Raw genomic sequence first — 18,941 nt, forward strand, 5'->3', positions numbered from 1 at the left:
ATGACTCTGTTTTCTCCATAATCTCTGTTATTTTGGGTGCATGATTTTTCAGAAAGTGCTGTTTCAAGAAAACATGTTTCACAGAAATCCCCCATTTGCAATATGTATGTCTGACAATGGACCACAGTACTTCATCAATACCAAGGCAGTTATTTCACATTTTAACATCTCTACAGTTGGGATGCATCTTAGAATAGATGAAATCTTTCCATTGTAATCGCCAGGTTATTTTGTTTCTTAGGGATAAAATAATGATGCAGTTTAGAAGGGGTTGGTTACTTAGATTTGATGATTTAATATAATATTCAGAATATAAAGAATTACAAATCAATTTTATTTTTTATTATGCTTTAAGTTCTGAAATACATGTGCAGAACATCCAGGTTTGTTACATAGGTATGCATGTGCCATGGTGGTTTGCTGTACCCATCAACCCAACATCTAGGTTTTAAGCCTCATATGCATTAGGTATTTGTCCTAGTGCTCTTTCACCCCTTGCCCCCCAACACCCTGACAGACCCCAGTGTGTGATGTACCCCTCCGTCTGTTCATGCGTTCTCATTGTTCAACTCCCACTTATTAGTGAGAATATGTGGTGTTTAGTTTTTCATTCCTGTGTTACTTTGCTGAGAATGATGGTTTCCAGCTTCAACCATGTCCCTGCAAAGGACATGAACTCATTCTTTTTTATGGCTGCATAGTATTCCATGATGTACATGCGCCATATTTTCTTTATCCATTCTATTATTTATGGGCATTTGTATTGCTTCAAAGTGTTTGCTATTATGAATAGTGCTGCAGTAAACATGTGTGCATGTGTCTTCATAGTAGAATGATTTATAATCTTTTGAGTATATACCCAGTAACAGGATTGCTGGGTCAAATGATATTTCTAGTTCTAGATCCTTGAGGAATTGTCACACTATCTTCCACAATGGTTGAACTAATTTACACTCCCACTAACTGTAAAAACGTTCCTATTTCTCCACATCCTCTCTAGCATCTGTCGTTTCCTGACTTTTTAATATCTGCCATTCTAACTGATGTGAGATGGTATCTCATTGTGGTTTTGATTTGCATTTCTCTAATGACCAGTGATGATGAGCTTTTTTTCATATGTTTGTTGGCCACATAAATGTCTTCTTTTGAGAAGTGTCTGTTCATATCTTTTGCCCACTTTTTGATGGGGTAGTTTGTTTTTTACATGTAAATTTGTTTAAGTTCCTTGTAGATTCTGGATATCAGACCTTTGTCAGATGGATAGATTGGAAAAATTTTCTCCCATTCTATAGGTTGCCTGTTCACTCTGATGATAGTTTCTTTTGCTGTACAGAAGCTCTTTAGTTTAATTATATCCCATTTGTCAATTTTGGCTTTTGTTGCTATTGCTTTTGGTGTTTTAGTCATGAGGTCTTTGCCCATGCCTACGTCCTGAATGGTATTGCCTAGGTTTTCTTCTAGAGTTTTTATGGTTTTAGGTGTTACATTTAAGTCTTTAATCCATCTTGAATTAATTTTTGTATAAGTTGTAAGGAAGGGGTCCAGTTTCAGCTTTCTGCATATGGCCAGCCAGTTTTCACAACACCGTTTATTAAATAGGGAATCCTTTCCCCATTGCTTGTTTTTGTCAGGTTTGTTGAAGATGAGATGCTTATAGATGTGTGGTGTCATGTCTGAGGCCTCTGTTCTATTCCATTGTTCTATGTATCAATTTTGTTACCAGTACCATATTGTTTTTGGTTACTGTACCCTTGTAGTACAGTTTGAAGTCAGGTGATGTGACGCCTCCAGCTTTGTTCCTTTTGCTTAGGATTGTCTTGGCTATATGGGGTCTTTTTTGATTCCATATGAAATTTATAGTAGTTTTTTCTAGTTATGTGAAGAAAGTTATTGGTAGCTTGATGGGGATAGCATTTAATCTGTAAATTACTTTGGGGAGTATGGCCATTTTGATGATATTGATTATTCCTCTTCATGAGCATGGAATGTCTTTCCATTTGTTTATGTCCTCTCGTATTTCCTTGAGCAGTGATTTGTAGTTCTCCTTGACGAGGTCCTTCATGTCCTTTGTAAGTTGCATTCCTAGGTATTTTATTCTCTTTGTAGCAGTTGTACATGGGATTTCACTCATGATTTGGCTCTCTGTTTGCCTATCATTAATGTATAGGAATGCTTGTGATTTTTGCACATTGATTTTATATCCTGAGACTTTACTGAAGTTGCTTATCAGCTTAAGGAGTTTTTGAGCAGAGAAGATGGGGCTTTCTAAATATACAACCATGTCATCTGCAAACAGAGACAAATTGACTTCCTCTCTTCCTGTTTGAATACCCTTTATTTCTTTCTCTTGCCTGATTGCCCTGGCCAGAACTTCCAATACTATATTGAATAGAAGTGGTGAGAGAGGGCATCCTTGTCTTGTGCCAGTTTTCAAAGGGAATGCTTCCAGTTTTTGCCCATTCAGTATGATATTGGCTGTGGGTTTATCATAAATAGCTCTTAATATTTTGAGATACGTTCCATCAGTGCCCAGTTTATTGAGCGTTTTTAGCATGAAGGTGTATTGAATTTTATTGAAGGCCTTTTCTGCATCTATTGAGATAATCATGTGGTTTTTGTCATTGGTTCTGTTTATGTGATGGATTACGTTTATTGATTTGCGTATGTTGAACCAGCGTTGCATCCCAGGGATGAAGCCAACTGGATCGTGGTGGATAAGCTTTTCAATGTGCTGCTGGATTCAGTTTGCCAGTATTTTATTGAGGATTTTCGCATCGATGTTCATCAGGGATGAAACTTTTTTGTTGTTGTTGTGTCTCTGCCAGGTTTTGGTATCAGGATGATGCTGGCCTCATAAAATGAGTTAGGGAGGAGTCCCTCTTTTTCTATTGTTTGGAATAGTTTCAAAAGGAATGGTAGCAGCTGCTCTTTGTACCTCTGGTAGAATTCGGCTGTAAATCCCTCTGATCCTGGGCTTTTTTTGGTTGGTAGGCTATTAATTACTGCCTCAATTTCAGAACTTGTTATTGGTCTATTCAGGAATTCCACTTCTTCCTGGTTTAGTCGTGGGAGGGTGTATGTGTCCAGGAATTTATCCATTTCATCTAGATTATTTATTTATTTATTTATTTTTGTATAGAGGCATTTATAGTATTATCTAATGGTAGTTTGTATTTCTGTGGGATCAGTGGTGATATTCCCTTTATCATTTTTATTGTGTTTATTTGATTCTTCTCTCTGTTTTTCTTTTTTATTCTGGCTAGTGGTCTGTTTTGTTAATCTTTTCAAAAAAACAGCTCCTGGATTCATTGATTTTTTGGAGGGTATTTCATATCTCTGTAATCTTCAGTTCTGCTTTGATCTTGGTTATTTCTTCTGTTCTGCTAGCCTTTTTTTTTTTTTTTTTTTTTTTTGATCCAGAGTCTTGCTCTGTCACCCAGGCTGGAGTGCAGTGGCGTGATCTCGGGTCACTGCAAGCTCTGCCTTCCGGGTTCACGCCATTCTCCTGCCTCAGCCTCCCAAGTAGCTGGGACTACAGGCGCCTGCCACCATGCCCGGCTAATTTTTTGTATTTTTAGTAGAGATGGGGTTTCACCACGTAAGCCAGGATGGTCTCAATCTCCTGACCTCGTGATCCGCCCCCATTGACCTCCCAAAGTGCTGGGATTATAGGCGTGAACCACCACATCTGGCCCTGTTCTGCTAACTTTTGAATTTGTTTGTTGTTGCCTCTCTAGTTCTTTTAATTGTGATATTAGGGTGTCTATTTTAGATCTTTCCCATTTTCTGATGTGGGCATTCAGTGCTATAAGCTTCTATCTAAACACTGCTTTAGCTGTGTCCCAGAGATTCTAGTACATTGTATCTTTGTTCTCATTGGTTTCAGAGAACTTATTTATTTCTTCCTTAATTTTATTATTTACCCAGTAGTCATTCAGGAGCAGCTTGTTCAGTTTCCAAGTAGTTGTGTGGTTTTGGGTGAGTTTCTTAATCCTGAGTTTTAATTTGATTGCACTGTGGTCCGAGAGAATGTTTGTTATGATTTCCGTACTTTTGCATTTGCTGAGGAGTGTTTTACTTCCAATTATGTGGTTGATTTTAGAATAAGTGCCATGTGGCACCGAGAAGAATGTATATTCTGTTGATTTGGGGGGAAGGGTTCAGTAGATGTCTATTAGGTGTGCTTGGTCCATAGCTGAGTTCAAGTCCTGAATATCCTTGTTAATTTTCTGTCTCGTTGATCTGCCTAATATTGACAGTGGGGTGTTAAAGTCTCCCAGTATTATTGTGTGGGAATCTAAGTCTCTTTGTAGGTCTCTAAGAACTTGCTTTATGAATCTGGGTGCTCCTGTGTTGGAGTGCATGTATATTTGGGATAGTTAGCTCTTGTTGCGTTGATCCCTTTACCATTATGTAATGCCCTTCTTTGTCTGTTTTGGTCTTTGTTGGTTTTTTTTTTTTTTTTTTTTTTTGAGACGGAGTCTTGCTCTGCCGCCCAGGCTGGAGTGCTGTGGCCGGCTCTCAGCTCACTGCAAGCTCCGCCTCCCGGGTTCACGCCATTCTCCTGCCTCAGCCTCCCGAGCAGCTGGGACTACAGGCACCCGCCTCGTCGCCCGGCTAGTTTTTTTGTATTTTTTAGTAGAGACGGGGTTTCAGCGTATTAGCCAGGTTGGTCTCGATCTCCTGACCTCGTGATCCACCCGTCTCGGCCTCCCAAAGTGCTGGGATTACAGGCTTGAGCCACCGCGCCCGGCCGGTCTTTGTTGGTTTTAAGTCTGTTTTATCAGAGACTAGGATTGCAACCCCTGCTTTTTTTGGGGGGGAGGGGGCTTTCCATTTGCTTGGTAAATATTAAATATTCATCCATCCCTTTATTTTGAGCCCATGTGTGTCTTTGCACATGAGATGGGTCTCCTGAATATAGCACACCAAAAAGTCTTGACTCTTTTATCCAATTTGCCAGTCTGTGTCTTTTAATTGGGGCATTCAGCCCATTTACATTTAAGGTTAATATTGTTATGTATTAATTGTATCCTGTCCTCATGATGCTAGCTGGTTATTTTGCACATTAGTTGATGCAGTTTCTTCATAGGGTTGTTGGTCTTTATATTTTGGTATGTCTTTGCAGTGGCTGGTACCAGTTTTTTCTTCCCATATTTAGTGCTTCCTTCAGGAGTAAGGCAGGTCTGTTGGTGACAGAATCCCTCAGCATTTGCTTGTCTGTAAAGGATTTTATTTCTCCCTCGCTTATGAAGCTTAGTTTGGATAGATTTGAAATTCTGGGTTGAAAATCCTTTTCTTTAAGAATGTTGAATATTGGCCCCCCACTCTCTTCTGGCTTGTAGGGTTTCTGCAGAGAGATCCGCTGTGAGTCTGATGGGCTTCCCTTTGTAAATAATCTGACCTTTGTCTTTGGCTGCCCTTAACATTTTTTCCTTTGTTTCAACCTTGGAGAATGTGACGATCTTGTGTCTTGTGATTGCTTTTCCCAAGGAGTATCTTAGTGGTGGTCTCTGTTTTTCCTGAATTTGAGTGTTGGCCTGTCTTGCCAGGTTGGGAATGTTCTCCTGGATAATATCCTGAAGTGTGTGTTCCAACTTGGTCCCATTCTCCCTGTCACTTTCAGGTACACCAATCAATCATAGGTTTGGCCTTTTCACATAGTCTTATATTTCCTGGAAGCTTTGTTCCTTTTCATTCTATTTTCTCTGATTTCGTCTTTAAGCTTTATTTCATTGAGTTGATCTTCAATCTCTGATATCCTTTCTTCCACTTGATCAATTTGGCTATTGATACTTGGCGTGTGCTTCACAAAGTTCTCATGCTGTGTTTTTTAATTTCATCAGGTCATTTATGTTTTTCTCTAAACTGGTTATTCTAGTTAGCAGTTCCTGTAACCTTTTATCAAGGTTCTTAGCTTCCTTGCATTGGGTTAGAACGTGCCCCTTTAGCTCAGAGGAGTTTGTTATTACCCACCTCCTGAAGCTTACTTCTGTCAATTCATCAAACTCATTCTCTGTCCAGTTTTGTGCCCTTGTCAGAGAGGAGTTGTGATCATTTGGAGGAGAAGAAGCATTCTGGTTTTTGGAATTTTCAGCATTTTTGTGCTGGTTTTTCCTTATCTTTGTGGATTTATGTACCTTTGATCTTCAACGCTGATGGCCTTTGGATGGGGTTTTTGTGTGAGCGTCCTTTTGGTTAATGTTGATGTTATTGCTTTCTGTTAGTTTTCCTTCTAATAGTCAGGCCCCTCTTCTGCAGGTCTACTGGAGTTTGCTAGAGGTCCACTCCAGACCCTGTTTGCCTGGGTATCACCAGCAGAGGCTGCAGAACAGCAAAGATTGCTGCCTACTCCTTCCTTGGGAAACTTTGTCCCAGAGGGGCACCTGCCAGATGCCAGCCAGAGCTCTCCTGTATGAGGTGTCTGTTGACCCCTGCTGGGAGGTGTCTCCCAGTCAGGAGGCACGGGGGTCAGGGACCCACTTGAGGAGGCAGTCTGTCCCATAGCAGAGCTGGAGCACTGTGCTAGGAGATCTGCTGCTTTCTTCAGAGTCAGCAGGCAGGAACGTTTAAGTCTGCTGAAGCTGCACCCATAGCTGCCCCTTTCCCCAGGTGCTCTGTCCCAGGGAGATGGGAGTTTTATCTATAAGCTCCTGACTGGGGCTGCTGCCTTTCTTTCAGAGATGCCCTGTCCAGTGAGGAGGAATCCAGAGAGCCAGTCTGGCCACAGCCGCTTTGCTGTGCTGCAGTGAGTTCTGCACAGTTCAAACTTCCTGGTGGCTTCCTTAACACTCTGAGGGGAAAAACCACCTACTCAAGTCTCTGCAATGGTGGACGCCCCTCCCCTCACCAAGCTCGATCATTCCAGGTCAACTTCAGACTGCTGTGCTGGCAGCGAGAATTTCAAGCCAGTGGTTCTTAGCTTGCTGGGCTCTGTGGGAGTGGGACCCACTGACCAAGACCACTTGGCTCCCTGGCTTCAACAGTTCTGTCTCGCTGGGGTACAAAAAAAAACTCCTGCAGCTAGCTCAGTGTCTGCCCAAATAGCCACCTAGTTTTGTGCTTGAAACCCAGGACCCTGTTGGTGTAGGCACACGAGGGAATCTCCTGGTCTGCGGGTTGCAAAAACATGGGAAAAGCGTAGTATTTGGGCCAGATAGCACAGTCCCTCATGGCTTCCCTTGGCTAGGGGAGGGAGTTCCCAGGCTCCTTGTGCTTCCTGGGTGAGGCAATGCCCCACCCTGCTTCTGCTCACCCTCCATGGGCTGCACCCACTGTCTAACTAGTCCTAATGAGATGAACTGGGTACCTCAGTTGGAAATGGAGAAATCACCCACCTTCTGTGTTAGTCTCACTGGGAGCTGCAGACCAGAGCTGTTCCTATTTGGGCATCTTGCCAGCTCCCACAAATCAATTTTAAAGACATAAACCCAACAGAGAAATGAGGAAAGACTTGAATAACCACTTCACAACAGAGGAAATCTATATGACTTCTAAATGTATTAAAAAGAATGTTTAATCTCATAAAGCAATTGCATATTAAATACACAGTGAGGTGACTTTACACACCCAGGATATTGGATAAAGTTTAAAAGCCTCATGATAAGTATTGGTGTGGACAGAAGAGGATGCATGTTATGTGATTCCATTCATATGAGGTTGCAAAAGTGGCAAAAGTAAGCTATGTTGCTTTAAAATGCACTATTTAGTTGGTACAATCATCAAAAAGGAAAGGAAATCATCATCACAGATGTCAAGATGATAGTCACTTTTGAGGAGAGATTTATCATCAGAGACACCCAAGAAGTTTTTTGAGGTCCTGGCAATGTTCTGTTTCTTTGCTTGGGTTGATTTGCTTATAACTAAACAGAAAGGGTAAATGAGTTATGTCAAATGTTATTCATAGGTCAATTAAGATGAGGGTAAGACTTGGCCATTGAGTTCAGCGAAGTGGAGACTGTTGCTGAAACAGCACTTTGTCTCGTGAATGGTTGGGGAAAAGATCGTATTTGAATAGGCTTAAGAGACGGTGAGAGGAGAATTGGAGACTATATGGCTCCAAAGAACTCTTCCTCTTCCTGGAGGAATTTTTGTGTATAAAGGAGAACTGTGGTGAGAACTGGGGGTGAGTGGGGATGTAGAAAGCTTTATATAAAATATATAGTATTAGGAGAATATAAAGATAAATTTTATGGAATGCCAAAAGCAGTGGGGTAAAGGAAGGAAGATAACTTTATGTGTATTGGGTTGTATGGTTTTGTGGGGGGAGTGAAAATTTATAATACTTTGTAAAGAGAATTAACATTAAAACTATTTTCTAGTCTTAGAAATATATGGTAGAATTACACATAACATTCATATCTGTCAGTGAAAAGAATCGTGGACAACATCCTGCTCAACGCCACTTTGCAGAAAGAGAAAGCCAAAAGAGATTAAGTACTTGATCTAAATTGTGCCATTAATAATAATCCCAGACCAAAACAGAGTTCCTCCTGCCCCTTGGATCAGTGCTGTTTTTATAGTATTATCTATAATATGGCTTGCTTTTAAATTGTTTTTTAGTCATTATATTTTATAGTAGAGTTTATTTGGATATCTCAGCCTTTGCTGTATAACAGACTACCCCAAAACTTAGTGACTTAAAATAGTAGTGTGTATTTCTCATGATTTCATGAGTTGGGCTCAGTTCGGACCATTCATGTGGCTGTAGTTATTGACGGCTCAACTGGAGCTGGAGGGGCTAAGATGGTCTAATTCATGTGTCTGGGGCCTTGCTGCTTTTTGTTCGCTTGGGCTCTCTTATCATTCAGTAGTCTAACCTGGACTTCCTTGCATGGTAGCAGGAGCATTCCAAGAGGGTGAAGATGGAAGTCTAGATCCCTGAACTTGGACAGTATCACAGCCTTCACATTAAATTAATCAAAGCATATCATCAATCCAGTCCAAATTCAAGGGATGAGGCAACAGGCCCCACCTCTTAGGAGGTACAAAATATTGTCATATTTTTTCCATCTCTCATAGATAATTACAAATTATAATCTTAATCATTGAATTTTTTTTTTTAAGAGGAAGGATTTGTAAAATGTGTTGTTATAGAATCTGAATTTTATACCAAGGATCATGGGAAGCCATTGGTGGGTTTAGAGAGATTTTCTTTGTTTCCTCAGACTGTGTTTTAGAAAGTCACTGACTGCAGTTTGGCGGAGGTACTAGGAGTGTAGCTGGGAAGAGGTAAAGGTTGACCTGGGAGTACCAACAATACAGGTCCTACATAATGATATGAATTAAGTGATTATGGGAATGAAAAGAAGTATTTAGAGATACTTATAAGGTAGATTTGGTGACTGGATGTGGAGTAGAGGGAGGAGCCCAAGACGACTGACTCTCAGATTTCCTACCTGGAGTGCTATTACTGAAAAGGGGCCTAAGTGGAGAAACAGGTTTAAGAAGGAAAGTGTTCTTGTCCTAGACTTGCAGCCAAATCCCAGACTCTGTTCCCAGTGAGAATCCTGGATCTCTTTGTATTACGTAGTGTTTGAAATGACATTTCATAAAAGTGACTCTTGTTTAGTAAAATTCAGTAAAATGTAGCAATGCTGCCATAACCTGAATTTGTACCTTGAAGCTGAAAGAAAGTTTGTACTTCAGCATTTAGTGATCTGTTACTGCAGTTAATTTTATGAAACAATTTACTTACTTAATTTTTTAAAATTACTTGAAGAGAATAATAGCTAAGAAGCCATATGTGAATACCTATCTTAAGCATTTTATTCACTTATAAAGTAACTTTATAACCATTGTTTGTTCAAGTTTTAAAAATAAAGTTCATTAAAATAACTTATAAAAATTATTTTTTTTTTGTCTTTCATGACTCTAGTAAGTAGAATGTTTACATTTATGCTAGAGATGAAAAAAGTATGTAGGATAACTACTTTAAAATAAATCTATCTTTCGCCAGGTGTGCACATATATCAAAACATGTTGTATGCTATAAATGTATACAATTTTATCTGTGAATTTTACCTTAATAAAGTTGGGGCAGGGGAATGACGTATCTCTTATGTGTTCTCTACAGATGGAATGTTCTATTACTTTGAATATTTTGTAAGTTTAAAAGTACTTTACAACCTACTTTTTTTTTCTTTTTTCTTAGGCACTACAAGGGCCCCCAGGGATGGGGAAGTACCAGGAGTGGATTATAATTTCATTTCCGTTGAACAGTTCAAAGCACTGGAAGAGAGTGGAGCATTGTTAGAAAGTGGAACGTATGATGGTATGTCCCCAAAAATAACATCACCCCCACACCCAAAAAAACTATCTGAATGACTGGAATTATTTCAGAGGGAATTTGACCAGCAAAGTACTACTATTTGAAAAATTTTTTTCCGCTCTGTTTTTGGGAAAATGTTCTTTTGATGGGGAGATTTGTAATTTACTAATTACAAATGGGATTAAATAATAAGCAAAAAAAGTCCGTCATATTTTAAAGTTGATTGTGAACAATGTACTAAAAATCAGTCAAACTGGCCAGTTTATATATTTCATAGTAATTCACATTCATCATGTGAACTCAATGAGTATTTGTTGATTGCTTTCTATTTGTGGTTGGGAATTCAAAATCTGTACTCTTTAAAAACTTATATGTACCTTGACTATCCTGCACAAAAGAGAATATAAAATATGGGGAGAAAACAACAAAAACAGAATAATTGGTTTTCTTTTCATTTCTGTTTCCTCTACCCACTTGATTCCATTGATATTTGATATTTGAGATCAATTTCCATTTTTAAATGATTCTGTTAGATCTATTTTTCCCCTTACGTAGCATACTTTTCCCTGGCAAGCTTATCCACTTCCATAGCACCCTATGCTATGGTCCATTATTGCTTTTTCATACTGTTATAGTTGCCTCTTTACAAGCTCTATGATGGTAATGGTCCTGTCTTTCTTACGTGATATTATCTTCAGTGCCTAAAGATAGTGTTCAATAAATATCTAACCTGGAATTCAGCATATTCAAATACGCATTTGTGCTCTATCCAAAAGAGTAATTCTTCATCATTTCTCTCTTTAGCAGCACCATGATCTCAGAACAGTGAAATCATTATTTACTTTCTCCTTTTTCTCACATTTCACATCCGTTTGCCAAATCTCATCATTCTTCTTTTGTAGCTGCATTCACAATGCTCTTCTTTCACCTTCACCACCTCATTGTAGGCCTACTAGAAGAGCTCATGTATGGACTATTGCTGTTGATCTCATGTATTCCAGTTTCTTCCACCCTACCCATTGCTACCATGCTAGTCTTCTTCAAGAGCAGCTCTATCATGTCTCTCCTATGCAGAACTTTCAATGATTTCCTTTCATCTGCTAAGTTTAACCTAGCTACCTTTTCTGGGCTTAGCACTCATGACTCATTCATTTGTTGATTCGTTTTATCCTGTTTTATTCATTAAACAACCATTTATTAAGTACCTACTATGTGCCAAGCTCTATAAGAGGATCTAGGAATACTGCGATGAACAAGGTTAAAGTGCTTTTGAAGTTTTTTTTTTTTAAAGAAGACCTCTCCCCTTAAATGATGAAGATATTCTACATTTTGTTCCATTAAATATAAGAGCTTGGTATGGACGAAGTGGCATATTACATATTATTTATTGCTTTGTGCTCAATTCAAAGAAAATGCATCATTTCATTTCACATCCAGAGAATGGCAACAATTTTACAGTCTGATAATTGAAAGAAATGGAAACTCCCATACAATACTGGTGAGAATATAAAATAGTATAATCCTTTTGTAGAACATCGTGGCAGTGGCTAGTAAATTTGAAGATATACGTAACTCTGACCCAGCAATGCTCCCCTCTTGACATCTCAGGGAAAGCCGTTGTGCATATGCATATATAGACACGTATGAGAATATTTGTTATAGTGTAAAACAGTGACAGAATGGAAACAACGCTCCTTTAGTAGAATGAATAACATATATTTTAATTTGTTCATAAAAATGGACTGCTATACAGCAGTTCAATGCACTAGATTTATAGGTATCAACATTAGTAAGTGTGAAGAGATATAAAAAGTATAAAATTGTATAAAGGTATAAAATTGTATAAAAAGTTACAAAATGATATTTATATTATACTATTTATGAAAAAATATGTGAAATGTTAGGAAAATATTCTGTGAAGCTTTTATGAAAACAATAGTATTTACATGTTACAGCTGCGTATATACATATCTTAGATGTATATTCAGGAGGAAAGACACATATCAACTTCAGGACAGCTCAGGGAGGGAGTGGCTATAGGGACAGGAAGTTAGAGCTTTAATTGTAGATGTGACCATGTATATATATCCTTAAAGAGAAAAAAAAGGGAGATTTGAAGGCAATCTAGCAATAATATCTAGATGTGTATATAAATAAATTAATACATGTACACATATTTATATAAGTAAATTTTATACCTAGATATTTCTAATACTATTCTGATACTACAGTCTGTAATTTTATATATGTTTGAAATATTGAATAGTTGGCAGTTCTATAAAAATGAAAAAGCCTTCAGAAAATAAAAAAACTTCAAAACAGCTCTAAAACAATGAAAAACTTTCTCTGTCAGTGACTATAGTTAGGGTTCACAACCCTTGGAATTGTATGCTGTATCTGAAAACTTGATATTTACCAACAACTCAAGAAAAATAGATCTAATTTATTTATAAACAATGCTAGTTTTCTTTTTTAATCTAAGCCCCATAAGTATCTTTTTTAACAAGGAAACTGCCCCAAATTATTATGAAGTCCTAAAATCTTTTCAGTGATTATGGATGGCAGTCATCATATCCTGCATTTTTATATTTTCCCCTTAGAAAAAGGTTAAACTTTCTCAAGTTAGATAATAATTACCAAGAATTCTCAGTAAGATGTGCTTCTAGTAGTACTACTACCTTATTTAGAAAAAGTGGACTTTTTATTTCTGTCATGGTATATCCAGTTTCCTTGATACTGTGATTAATAGGCATAACTCAGGAAAAAGAGAGACCCTCGAACCTCCTAATCCCCAGCCAAATCTCTGTTTGGTGTATTTCTGTGCCAGCTACCCCAGAGAAGCATGACTGGCTTTTTCATTGGTTCTTTGCTTTACTTCTGAGCTAGAAAGTTTGCAGAAAGTTTAGTCTGTTTTCATACAAATCTTTGCATCCATCTGTACGATTGGAGTAACTCCATTTCAAATATGGATTTGGAAACAAGGGAGTAGGTGAGTAGGGAGAGACAGGATGTCATTGAAAAGTTTTTTAGTTTGATTTTATTGTTTTGTCTTCATTATTTTAATGACAATTCCTGCTGAAAGTCAAACTTCCAAAAAATTCATGTTAAATGTTTTCCCCCTCAAAACATGCACAATTTAAGGTAAACTATGTAATATCTAGATTTGTTTCAGCATTATGGGGAAGAACCTATGCTACTTTCCATCTAGGAAAAAACAGTCAATTATCCACCTCATTAATTTACCTCAGGTGAATGAGCATCTTAATTACTTCTTTAGGAGCCAAAGAATTTTATTAGAAAATATGAATTTAGAAGAATCATGAGTATTTTACTCTCTCATCATATATACATATATATATTTCTCTAACATTAGCATAATGATTAATAGAATGTCAAAAGTAGTTGGAACCACAAACTGTTAATGTTGGCTTAACCTGTTGAGTGCTTTCCCATATTATTTGGCGGCCTAGTGGGAACTGCATGACAAATTGAGAAGACACTCAATTGTTTTCATTCTTTTCTGGAACATTTATTTTTACTGCAAAAATTACAGATTCTCAAGAGAAAATTAAAGTATTTCTTGCTTTCCTGAGAGTAAGCCAATACTGAATGATCCTGCTAATGTCTCTATTTGTTCAATAAATTGTCAGATAAAATAATAGAATGCTCAGAAAAACTTTAAAAAATTACCCTTACATAAACATCCTACATTTTTATCTGATCTGGTTAGTTCTTAGCTTAACCTTTACCCACTTACTTCCTCATTTTATCAAAATAGTTCATTATGTTACACATTAGAACAAAATTATTTCAGTTAGTTTTATCCTCATTTACCCCCACCTTTTATGCCAGTTAGTCTTACATGGCAGCATCAATGCATTTAAATTCACAAATTATGTCCTAATTCAGAACCCATGTAAGGCAATCCTTGTAGGAATGAATAATCTACATACGTACAGTCAATTTCCTGGCCTTAAACAAATAGTATGAAAATACTAGATAATATATGGTGAAGAGCACTTGAGAAATTAGTTCTTTCTCCTATTTCTGCTCTCTGTTCTCCTAAGATGAGTGCTTTGGCCTCCTTTTGGCCAATGGTAGATATTTTAATTTTTTTAAATTTACTTTTTATTTTTTTGAGGCAGAGTCTCATTCTGTCACCCAGGCTGGAGTGTAGTGGCACAATCTCAGCTCACTGGAACCTCTGCTTCCTAGATTCAAATGATTTTCCTGCCTAAGTCTCCTGTGTAACCGGGATTCACAGGCGTGTGCCACCTTACCTGGCTAATTTTTGTATTTTTAGTAGAGTTGGGTTTCGCCACGTTGGCCAAGCTGATCTCAAACTCTTGACCTCAAATGATTCGCCCATCTCAGCCTTCCAAAGTGCTGGGATTACACGTGTGTGCCACTGTGCCCAGCCCTTTGGTAGATATGTCAAAACTCCTTTGTGAAAAACAGGGCGGAGACATACACTAAGTCAAATTGCTCTGACTCTCACTTAAACATTAGTAATTTCAGCTGCTATTTTACTCACTTCAGGAAACTTCTATGGAACTCCCAAGCCTCCAGCAGAACCCAGCCCTTTTCAGCCAGATCCAGTTGATCAAGTCCTCTTTGATAATGAGTTTGATGCAGAATCTCAAAGAAAACGAACTACATCTGTCAGCAAGATGGAAAGAATGGATAGCTCTCTTCCTGAAGAGGAAGAAGATGAGGACAAGGAAGCTATTAATGGCAGTGGAAATGCAGGTTTGTAATAGATGAACAACTTTTAACTGATCTTCTAGATTGATTTTACTATTACGTTGAATTAAAACCACTAAAATTTTCTACAAAGCATATGAAGAGCAAGTGATGGGATTTTAATTTTTTTGTAAAGGTTGTATGTGGGACAAAGTGTATTTCTGTAGACCATCCTTTAAGCTAAAGTGAATTGTTCCAATTTGGATAAATTAATGATAAACTATCATTAGTAATAAAATATATGCCATTACCCTGCTGTTTAAAATATTTGAGATTTGCCTCTGATGTTGCAATATGGGAATCTTGTTGGTCTATGTCTTACTTTACAGGATGTAAACAATATATGGATGTTTTAGAATGTAGACTTCAGCCTAAACAAAGTAAATAGGGTTTGAAAGTATGCTGGTAAAAATTATCTAAAAGGTTGGTTTATAATATTTTGAATTTAAATTTTAGATTCACTCAAATTTTCAAATATGAGTCCCTTCATTAAATGTAAAACCAGCAGAAATTCAGTGGGGAAGAATCTGCTCATTTTGAGTAGCCCTAATTAATGTGGTGATTGCTTAGAGGGTTATTAGGCTTGTAACTGAGAGTATAACTAGGAAACCATAAAATCACAGCTGAGCTTATTCAGTGGTACCCATTGCCAAAATTCCATTCAGAACACTAGAATGTAAACTTCATAGGGCTGAAGTTTTGCTTTTTTTGTTTGCTGTTCTGTCCCTTCCATCAAAAACAATGCCTGGCATGTAGTAGGAACTAAAATCCTCAAATTTGCAGAACACATGTCCTTATCATTTTCCCAAAGCACCCTTATCTTTTTCTTCATCAATTATTAAAATTTGATATGTATATTTATTGAGTTAATACATTCATTGTTTATGTCCCACTCCAGAGTGTGAGTTCGTTTTTATAGTCCTAACTTTTTACATAGTTATGCCACATAGTGCGTTTAATGTTAAATGGATTATCCCAATGTATTTAAATGTAAATACTAAAAACAGGTTTTAAAAGGTTTAGGTGAATTCACATCTAATTTTTAGGAGTTACTAAGCGAAGTCATCACACCGTTGAGCCTTTTAATGTTGATACCAGCTCTGCTATCCCACAGAATTAAGTCTGTTAACATTTAAAAATGCTAAACAGTAGGATTGGAGACCATGAATCTTTCCCAATATGGGAATTTATATGTTCTTGATTTAAGGGAAAAGAAAATGTTGTTGTTTTACTTCCTAATACAAAGCCTTTAAGTGATCACCGCAGTTCTTTTAGAGGTAAACTTGTTTGTAATCTCTATAGTTTATGCTTCATGTAAGTCACTTGTTAAACTGATGTTATATACTCTTTGATATTAATATTTAAAGGGAATATATCCAAGGCAGTTCGTATACTACCTCTTATGTATAGATACCATAGGACCCTTACATTGAATTACATATTTCTTTGTAATAGAAAATATATAGGACATTTAAGTCAAAAAATACAAAGCACTTGCCTACAAACAGAATTCACCTTCTGAATAAGTATGAACTGTAGTTGTTAGTTAACTAATCAAAGTTGGGGAAATGTGCTTTGTGTATTGCTTTTGTTGTTCTTTGTTTCTTTGTTTGTTTGGTTGTGTGTTTGTTTTGAGACAGTCTCCCTCAGTTGCTCAAGCAGGAGTGCAGTGGTGCGACCTTGGCTCACTGCAGTCTGTCTCTCGGGCTCAAGCAATTCTCATGTCTCAGCCTCCTAAGTAGCTGGGATTACAGGCATGTGCCACCCTGCCCAGATAATTTATGTATTTTCAGTAGAGACAGGGTTTCACCATGTTGGCCAAGCTGGTCTCGAACTCCTGGCCTCTGGTGATCTGCTTGCCTTGGCCTCCCAGAGTGCTGGGATTACAGGCGTGAACCACCGTGCCTGGCCTGTGTATCGTTTTTGAATCCCTGCCTTGAAAAATCAGAAAATTGTTCGGGAGTAGAAATGAGGAGAGGTTAGGTAGAGGTTTATTTGTGCACACCAGTATGTTTATTATTTTATATCTTGCTGAAGAAATAACCCAAAAGAATGCTAAAATGGCCTTGTACAGTAACATATATTATGTAATAATTATAATTTTTTTCTAAGAAATGGTTTTATATAAAGAACATCTTCACAAGTCATTGGCTATTAAGCAAACTCCTTTATTCAATCATTTGGAACTTTATTAAGAAAAATATTATAGATTATATACTTGCTTTTGCTTTTCTCCAACATGGTTAGTTCCCAATAATGTAACTCCTTTCCTGATTGATTTATACATTAGGTACCTTTTGATTTCTATCATTTTTTCTGCATACAAAATAAATCATATGTTTGATTCATTTATTTATTCAACAGGTATGTAGTGAGCACTTACTAGAATACTAAATGCCATTGTGCTAAATGCTAGAAATAAAGCAGTGAACAAAACAGACGAAAACCTGTCATGAACTATACTTTCTGGTGGGAGAGACAGAACTTGCCAACTTAAATGAATAACATACATAGTGTGTTAGATGGTGCTACAGAGAAAAACAAAGCAGAGCAGGAGGTGGTAAGATATAGTGGTCAAGGTTTGCAATTTTAGATAATGTGGAAGAAAAGACTTGAAAGAATCGAGTGAGTAAACTCAGGATATCTGGGAAAGAGCATTCTAGACAGACAGAACTGGAGGTACAAATGCCCAGAGATGGAAACATACCTAGAATATTCAGGCAATAGCAAGGAAACCAGAGTGATTGGATACAATGTGGACAATGCATTCTATTGGAGTGGTTGGATCTGAGTGATGGAAGGAAATAGAATAGAACAGTAACCAATAAGATCATTTAGATAATGATGGGTATGAGGAGGGAGGAATGCATATCATACAGGATCTTGTAGGTCATTGGAAGAATTTTGGTTTTTATTCTGAAATGAGAAACCATTATGGGGTTTTGATTCAAAGAGTAACATGGTACAGTTTTTAACAGGCTTATCCTGACTACTGTTTTATGAATAGGCAAATGGAGGACATGGGCAAAATAGGGATACCAGTTAGGAGGTTACTGAATGTGCAAGGAAGAAAGTGATCAGATGCTGCTGATAACTCAAGTAGGATGGAACTGAGGAATGATCATTGGATATAGCAATGTAGAGGTTATTGATGACCTCGATAAGAATAGTTTAATGATAGGAATTTAAAAGCCTTGTTGGAGTGAGGTCCAGAGGAACTGGAAGAGTGGAAGAGGAGGTAGCAAATATAAACTATTTCAAGGTGGTTTGGTGTAAAGAGGAGAGAAATAGGTTGGCTGCCAAGGAGTAAAGACAATTTTTTTTTTTTTTTTTTTTTTTTTTTTTTTTTTTTTTTTGAGAAGGAGTCTCGCTCTGTCGCCCAGGCTGGAGTGCAGTGGTGTGATCTCGGCTCACTGCAAGCTTCACCTCCCAGGTTCACGCCATTCTCCTGCCTCAGTCTCCCGAGTAGTTGGGACTACAGACGCCCGCCACCAAGCCCAGCTAATTTTTTTTTGTATTTTTAGTAGAGATGGGGTTTCACCATGTTAGCCAGGATGGTCTCTATCTCCTGACCTCGTGATCTTCCAGCCTCAGCCTCCCAAAGTGCTGGGATTACAGGCGTGAGCCACTGCACCCGGCCAGAGAATTATTTTCTTTTTACTGAACTGGGAACATGTTTTTATGTGGATGGATATGATCTAATAGATAAAGAAGATTGGTGATGCAGGAAGGAGAGTGAAAGAATTGCTGTAGGCAAGAGAGGATGGGATATAATTTATAATTGGAGGGTGAGCTATGGCTAGGAGTACAGGCAGTTCTTCCATAGTAACAGATGGTGGAGTCAATGGGCACAGTTGTTGTGTAGATGTGATGGTGGGAGTTTGTGGAAGTTTTCTTCTGCTTGCTTCTGTTTTCTTAGTGAAATAAG

The 18,941-nt window shown here is 37.7% G+C and overlaps 1 protein-coding gene across 5 annotated transcripts in view; it reads left to right on the top strand.

Annotated features, from left to right (window-relative positions):
* MAGI3 (membrane associated guanylate kinase, WW and PDZ domain containing 3) overlaps positions 1-18,941 on the top strand; it is a 306,588-nt gene that overhangs the window by 201,675 nt on the left and 85,972 nt on the right. For all 5 annotated transcript variants that reach the window (XM_030935106.1, XM_030935105.1, XM_030935107.1 and 2 more), the window contains 2 exons: positions 10,154-10,273; positions 14,810-15,019. In XM_030935106.1, the coding sequence (XP_030790966.1) occupies positions 10,154-10,273; positions 14,810-15,019 (330 nt within the window). The remainder of the gene's footprint in view (positions 1-10,153; positions 10,274-14,809; positions 15,020-18,941) is intronic.

Source organism: Rhinopithecus roxellana, chromosome 8, assembly GCF_007565055.1.
Source record: "Rhinopithecus roxellana isolate Shanxi Qingling chromosome 8, ASM756505v1, whole genome shotgun sequence".
NCBI lineage: Eukaryota > Metazoa > Chordata > Mammalia > Primates > Cercopithecidae > Rhinopithecus > Rhinopithecus roxellana.